This window comes from Tachysurus vachellii, chromosome 1 (assembly GCF_030014155.1).
Source record: "Tachysurus vachellii isolate PV-2020 chromosome 1, HZAU_Pvac_v1, whole genome shotgun sequence".
Taxonomy (NCBI): domain Eukaryota; kingdom Metazoa; phylum Chordata; class Actinopteri; order Siluriformes; family Bagridae; genus Tachysurus; species Tachysurus vachellii.
Window position 1 is genome coordinate 2,064,454 of NC_083460.1, and position 7,500 is coordinate 2,071,953.

The 7,500-nt window shown below is 41.1% G+C and overlaps 2 protein-coding genes across 3 annotated transcripts in view; both read right to left on the reverse strand.

The window, feature by feature from the left end:
* Window positions 1-1,052, reverse strand: part of ccdc18 (coiled-coil domain containing 18) — a 21,052-nt gene extending 20,000 nt beyond the window's left edge. Inside the window, exons 1-3 of one of the 2 annotated variants that reach the window (XM_060867301.1) lie at window positions 929-1,052; window positions 455-619; window positions 1-47 (exon numbers count right to left, since the gene is read on the reverse strand). The exon at window positions 1-47 is cut by the window's left edge and continues 173 nt beyond it. In XM_060867301.1, coding sequence (XP_060723284.1) covers window positions 1-47; window positions 455-555 — 148 coding nt within the window. In that variant the 5' untranslated portion in view covers window positions 556-619; window positions 929-1,052. Of the gene's footprint in view, window positions 48-454; window positions 620-749; window positions 898-928 lie in introns of those variants that run through there. The other variant, XM_060867310.1, reaches the window with a different exon arrangement.
* Window positions 1,053-1,645: 593 nt separating this feature from the next.
* Window positions 1,646-7,500, reverse strand: part of mtf2 (metal response element binding transcription factor 2) — a 10,249-nt gene continuing 4,394 nt past the window's right edge. The window contains exons 7-15 of the mRNA XM_060867320.1: window positions 7,340-7,435; window positions 6,937-7,005; window positions 6,105-6,228; window positions 5,952-6,019; window positions 5,702-5,872; window positions 4,922-5,024; window positions 4,722-4,780; window positions 4,534-4,632; window positions 1,646-4,261 (exon numbers count right to left, since the gene is read on the reverse strand). Of these exons, the coding sequence (XP_060723303.1) occupies window positions 3,913-4,261; window positions 4,534-4,632; window positions 4,722-4,780; window positions 4,922-5,024; window positions 5,702-5,872; window positions 5,952-6,019; window positions 6,105-6,228; window positions 6,937-7,005; window positions 7,340-7,435 (1,138 nt within the window). The 3' untranslated portion in view covers window positions 1,646-3,912. The remainder of the gene's footprint in view (window positions 4,262-4,533; window positions 4,633-4,721; window positions 4,781-4,921; window positions 5,025-5,701; window positions 5,873-5,951; window positions 6,020-6,104; window positions 6,229-6,936; window positions 7,006-7,339; window positions 7,436-7,500) is intronic.

The following is a 7,500-nucleotide window of genomic DNA, read 5'->3' on the forward strand; positions in this document are numbered from 1 at the left end:
ATCCGCTTCCGATTTTAACGCTGTCAATACTGTCATTTTCCGACTGGCTGAAAAACGATAATTCAGAAAATAGAACTGAAGCTGTAGTCAAGCTAAAATGCATTCTGAGCGTATTGAACCATCGAGATGTCTACATTGGTTTCCTCAACGACATGATGCTATACGTGCTAAAAACTGCAGGTGATGTTACTCTTTAAGACAAGTGAATGTAACTGTGGATCTAAATAACAGTATCCTTGTTATAACTTATTGGTGTCTAGCAGTTGGATATGATTCACTACAGAATCTGACTTTCTTAAATCAGTGAATCTGACTCTTTTGAATCACTGATTCACTACAGAATATGACTCTTTCTGAATCAGCGAATCTGACTCTTTTGAATCACGTATTCACTACAGAATATGAATCTTTCTGAATCAGCGAATCTGACTCTTTTTGAATCATTTGCTCTTACCTTAACTGTTCTCCCAGAGCCTGAAGGTTAAACTCGGTTCGTCGCAACTGATTCCTTAATGACAGCACATCATCTATCAGCTCTCGGTCTGAGTTACACATCAGGAAGCTCTCAGAGCCTCACAGTGATGAGCAAAAGGATCCAGTTCACATTTCTCACTTAATTCTGTAACAATAAAACAAAAACACACAAAGACTTTTGAATACATTAGAATTTGTATTCGTTTAAGAAAAGGATAAACCTCATAACTAGTCATAATTACACGTATATATTTATATTTAAATCAGAAACCTACGGCACGAGGACATGTAAACAAACAGCTTGTCAGTTGCTAAGCTAAGTAGCTAAGTTCCACTTTCACCTTTTTTCTGCTACAAAAACTACTTTTATACACATTTCCTGCAGTATCTATTCATATAAACTATCTATTTATATAAACACCGAATCACCAGGATAAAATGTACAAGTTGTTACCGATAACGTTGCTTTAATCGCCCATGTTATCCAGATTCCCTTGGTAGCAGCGTCCAAACAAAACACCACTCAATACCACCGCCTCTGATTGGCTGATGTTAAACGTACTGAACGCGGATTGGTCAACACAAAAACGCGCGAACGTTGGCGCGTCGATTATGAATGCCTGTGAACGACTGGTAAACTGTCCAATCACAAGCTTGGCGGTGAATACTAGCGGTATATAGTTAACCAATCAGAGTACAGCAGGCGGGACTTAAATTATAACACAAATATAATGAACATAAATGTTTTTATTTTTTAAACTATGCATGTAAATTATACTTATGTTGATTAAAAAACAAATATAATTAACAAATAGTTTAAATATAAAAAAACTCTTTCTCTTTACATCCTGTTAAATACGTAGATTTAAAAATAAAATAATATATATATATATTTATATACATTTATTTCATATGTTTATGAAATTAAATTGTTTTATTTAATATATAAATGTTACCACATTTTTTAATAGAACTAATTAAATATAGCATTCTTTTAGAAATAATTACAAACAAGTGAATTCATTACATATAAGACAATAATAATATTTTTATTAAATTCCTACGAGTTAGTACGATATTTTATATCAGCGATTTAAGGACATTTTTCAGCCCGATGCGTATTTTTAATCATCACCCAGAAATTGACTTAAAAAAAAAAAAACCCCACACATTTTAATTTGATGAATTTATTCTTTGGCTACAGAAGCCTGCTCAAAGCCAGTAAAAAACAAACAAACAAACAAAATCAAAAACCAAAGCAAAGCTGTATGGATGTAGTTCTGGTACAGCAAGTAAGAAACAGTTCATACAGATCATTTACTGGAATAAAAGAGGTATCAGTGTTGAGATCGAGGGAAAAAAAACAACAAAAGCAAAAACAATGCCGATCAAGTCGGCGCTCAGAGATGAGTGGGTCATGAACACTTTATTAAAAATAAATCAGGGAATTCAGTATAAAAACAAACGAACAAAACAATCTGAACTGAAAAAAAAAAGAAAGTCTCAGAAATTCAGCACTTAATGCTACACGAGAAACAAAACGCTGCTAACACGGTGCTCCAACCCTGAGCTACAGCACGTTTATTACACAAACGCTCCACTGTGGAACACACGGAAAGCGTTTAGATCCTGATATCTGTGATGGGTTGAATGATTCTGCTGTTGTTGGTGTGGTGTTTTCATTCTGTAAGAAGCCAGAGGTTGTGTGATGCACTGATGATGATGATGATGAAGATGCTAGCAATGAAGTCAGAAAATCGTTGAACATAGAGATGACGGTCAGGACTTCTTTTCTCACCCATCTTTTATTAAGAGCAAAGTCCAGAACAGTCCGATTCGTTAGGACGTCAGGGAAGCCGATCTGTTTGAGCAGTGAGGCGAGAGAGCTGAAAGGTACTAAAGCGCTGCTGCATCGATCTCCTGAACTAGAGATGAAGTACAAGCAAAATCTCAGACAACACAAGATATTTTTTCCCCTTCAGAAGCAATAAATTGCACTGAGACCTTTAAAAACAAACAAACAAACAAACAAACAAAAAAAGCCTGAGAGAGATCGTAAGAAAAATATTGCTGTTTTATTTTCCTGAAGCAGATGAACAAAAAAAAAAACAAAACAAACAAAAACTTAAACAGTCACAGAGCTCATTTGAATATCGTGTTGCATAGGACGAAAAGAAAAAAACGGCACAGGAAACCGAATGCGCTACGAAAATAAAGATCCTTGAGCTTCTAATACTGTGCATACTGTACATCAACATCATAACGTCCAACAGCAAGTCCAGGAAAGTTCTCTCCTCTGACGGCGACGTCCCTGTGTCACGTGAAGGAAGCTGTGTCTGAGGTCTCAAGGTGAAAAATAAATTCCAGAAATAAATGATAGGGAGAGAGAAAGAGGGGAAAAAAATAATAAAATAAATCCACGGATCTCAGTAACCACACCCCTGAATCTAAAAAGCCCACCCCAGGATTAATGCCATCGATAGCTTAAAACAAAAGAATCAGTCTGGGGAAGAAGAATTTCTGTGTGAACGTCACGTGTATAAAAAAAAAAAAAGGACGACGAACTAAAATGTACAATTTAAACAGAAAGAAAGTGAGAAATGTGCCCTATTGAACTGAAAGCTGTTCTCTTGTATAGAAGAGAAAAAAAAAAAATACAATACTTTAAATCTGCAGCAGCAAACAGCATCGGATTTTTATTTATTTATTTATTTTATTTATTTATGTGTTTATTTTTGTGCGCCTGCACATCAGGAGTTTTTTCTCCTTTCACACTTCCACCAAAATAACAAGAAAGAGTCCATTAACTTCAGCCGTCAGCCTCGAGTCGAAAGCGTTTTATTCGCCGTCAAGTTCCTGTCTACAGCTTGGAAGAACCGCGTGTCGTGTAGGATCTCCTGCTCAGTTTAAAACACCAAGAAACATAAAGACGTGGAAAGAAGATGTGGAGTTCGCGGAGTTGACGAACTTAGAAAGAACAACTGGTCTGAAAGTAATCTGAGAACGTGCGTGTTTGCGGTTTGAGGTGGTTTGGAGGTGCGAGAGGAAGTAAAGGACGCGTCTGATGTGCGGCACCGTGTGGTATCTGGAACCTACAAGGCAGGTGTTGTTTTTTTGTTTGTTTTATTTATTTGTTTATTAAAACGTAATGTAAGAGGCACAGTTTAATCACTCTCACGGAATGACACGAACGTTAGTAAAAAAAAAGCTGAAGAGTGTGAAACTGAATGGCACATTCGATACACACACGTGTGTGTGTGTGTGTGTATAAGTGTGTAAGGGTAAGTTAGCAAACTCTGGAGATAATGACACACTCCTGCTGCACTCTTACTCCACTTACCTCACCATACGACCAGCACAGTTCTGAAGTGTGTGCGTGTAAGTGTGTAAGTGTGTGTGTGTGTGTGTGTGTGTGTGTGTGTGTGTGTGTGTGTAGGCTCAGGAGGCGGTGACACCCTCCCACTCCACCAGGTACTGTACTTTGCCGTCGTCAGTGATGCGGCGCGCGAGGACGCGGTACTTCTCGCCGCACGCCATGCGCCCGGCCGCCCCAAAGTAGCTGCTGATGGAGTTCCTGAGGAGGTTGAGCTGAGCGCTCGACTCCAGGCCCTGGGTAATGGAGGTCGGGGGGAAGCGCGAGAGGGGTGCAGGTGTGGGAGAAGGCGTGGGCTCGGGCTGCAGAGGTGGTGGAATCTCGGGGTTCGGGGGCTGCAGCGCTCGTCTCGGACGTCCTCGACCCCTCTTCACTGGGGGCTGAAGTACAAGAGTCCTGCTGGAGCTACTAAGACTAACAGAAGGGGGAAAACGAACATGAATCAGTTGTGATTCCAAAAAAGTCGCACAATTCACGAGTTGCACCAATCAGGAGCCTCCATTCTGGTCTGTTTGGATATTTAATATCCACAGAAAATTTCTAGCTCTCAGTCAGAACCACATTCATTGTCTGGTTCAGGTTCAATCTCAAGCCTCTAACTCAGAACCTTCCAGAACGTTCACTAGTGAATAAAGGGGCTGTGATCACGTTAACACTTTTATTTAAACCGAAGATGGGGTCGGTACCTGGATACACTGGTTGAGGTAGTTTCACTCATAGTGGTGGCACTAACGGAGTCGGCGTCCGAGGTACTCGACGACGGCGCAGACTTTTCGGCTTTGACGCTGCTCGGGGAAACAAGCATGACACGGTTTGCGTTACGGTGACGTCGAGTACAGCGTTATTTCGTCTCTGAGCCGGAAAAATGAGCTACCTTTTAGACGCGGTCACATCCAGCGAGTCGTTCACTGCAGTCGGGAACCTCGTGTGATTCTGCAGGGGAGAAAAAAACGTATTTAAAAAGGTATTTGTTTATTTTAAGTGCATCGATATAATTAAAGCTGATCGTCGCAAAGCATCGTTATGCATCTGTAGAAACTCTCCGACGAGGTTTAGAAGGTTATCGACGCTCACCTGAGCCAGAAGCTCTTCTGATCGTCTCAGCTTGGCCAGCGTCTCCATCGAGTGTGAGCGATGCTTCCTCTTCCCTTTCTTCACCGCTCCGTTGGTGATCGGGCTGAAGAAAAGAAAAGAAAACAAATAACAACAACAATCTCACAGAACTCAAGGTTTCTGGTGTTATTAGGAACTTAGGAGCTCGAGGTGGACGTCGATAAAGAATGAAATCTTAGACTGGTGCTGCTAAAAGCCTTAGGTACAATCACACACACACACACACGTTACTAATAACATTCAGCAAAGACGTACAAGGGAACAGACGAAGCGAACGATACGTGTGTGTGTGTGTGTGTGTGTGTGTGTGTGTGGTCCTAAGTTTCTTAGTTCAATGCTCACAAGTGTAATTCTGACACACGCGAAGTTTCCGTTATTTCCTAACCGTAGCTTGATCCTCTCATCATATAATTTGTGCATTTTTTAAATTTGTTTTTATCTAAATAAGCCGCTAATGTAAAACAGGGCGGAAGGGTGGGGGAGGGGGAGCAGGGCAGGGCAGGCCACGCCCACTGAAGACAAACTACAATTGAACTCGTCACTGACTAGTATGAAGATGATGATGATGTGGTAGCCTAGTGGTTAAGGTGTTGAGCTACCAATCGGAAGGTTGTGAGTTCGATTCCTACGTCCACCAAGCTGCCACTGCTGGGCCCCTGAGCAAGGCCCTTAACCCTCAATTGCTCAGTTGCATAGAAATGAGATAAAATGTAAGTTGCTCTGAATATGTAAATGATTTACCTGTTTGGATGAGGAGGCTTCATGGACTTCCTGCCCTTAATCTTAATCTCATGTGAAGCTTTTTCCTGTTCCCTGTCCGACAGAGACTCGGCGTTCTGAGGGCCCGGAGGGAAGCGGATCCGTAACCCAAACAGGTGTTTCTTCTTCTTGATCTCCTTCCCGGACATAAACCTGAAAGCCAACAGCTCGTATGTATAAATAACACGTTTATAACCGACATAAAGAAGATGAACGCCGTGTATAGACTTACATGGTCGGGTTGCTATTAAGTGCTTCCAGAATTCGTTCGTATCGCTCCGACCTGGGGACGTCCGTGAGCTGGAGAGGGAACAAGAGGTCAGATGAACAAACAGATCAGACCGAATGTTAGATGTTCCGTTATATCGGATTAAACGACACGAACCTCGCCGAGCTGAAGCCGGTCCCAGTTCTCGTTAATAAAAGCCATGAGCTCGAGTTCGGAGTCGAAGTATTTCTTTTTGTGAATGACACTCAGATTGTAGAGGCTTAAGTGTGCAACATCTACCCTGGAGATAAACAAGGAGGAAAACCATTTAAATAACGCAGCCGGACGACATCGGGGCTTTTTACACCTGGTCACTTCATGCGTTTTCTGTGATCAGATATCTATCCGATGGTAAAAAGACCAGGTCTAAATGCCCTCCGAAACGTTTCGGAGACGGATATAAATCCGACAGTACAAACCCCTTCAGGAGGTGGTCTGGGACGCATTTCAGATGAAACTGGACAGGTGTAAATGAATGTGGTTGTTCAAGCCACATACGTCAGCGCTAAACTCCTCCCAAACGGAAGTACGTCACTCAGGTGATCTTTCACACAGGCGTCTCGTCTGGTCTTAAAACGCGCTGCTGCCTCCAGCAAAAATGCAGCAAACAGTAAACACTGTTTTTTGTAGCGTAAACGTCGTAACAAGTTTATTCGTCTTCTTTTTGTTCGCGTTCTGAAAACCGCACACACCAAAGCGTGTTCCATTTCAATTACCCCGGAAATGAGGTCAAATATATTAGCATTTTTGGCGGGATTAGAAAGATCAGATCGATATCCGATTCGCCGAGACGCGTTTATGTGGTCTGATGTAAATGGAACAGTTTTAACAAATCAGATAGCTATCGGATCAGAGAAAACACGTGAAGTGACCGGGTGTAAAAAGGCCCTGAGATTTAACGTTTAAAAGCACATTTAGTGCAGGGAAATAATCCAGAGCTGAAACTCACCATCTCAGAGGCAGTCGTTTGAGGTACTCAGGTCCACTACTGCAAACTGAACAAATAAACTGATAAAACCTGTGGGGGAAGAAGAAAAGAGAAAGAAAAAAAAAACAAAAAAAAAAAAACAAAAAAACCATTTTTGTCTTAATATTACGGCCGCTTTTGTCAACTTTATTTTCTTCTTTTCTTCAAAAATATTTCCTTCTTATTTTTTGTTAACGCTTCGTGCGACTTTGTGACTAATGACGTCTATAAAATACGTTCTGTTATCTATTCTTCACCTTCCTATAGAATTATAGTCTGTTTTTAAGTATGTAATTCTATATTTATTCTGCTTTGAGTCTGTGTTTGTGACCGTGGAATAAGCATTTGTGTGAGTAAGTGACAAGTTGATGGATATTTTGTGTACCTGTCTCCGTTGAGCATGGGTTTCTGTAAACACTGAATGCACGCTTCATGAAACCACTGCTTACATCTGTTACACTGCAGCATTTTCAGATACCACCTGAAGACCAGAACACACCGTCCGTGATGCACCGAAACAAAAAGGTTGTGGAAAAACCACATATA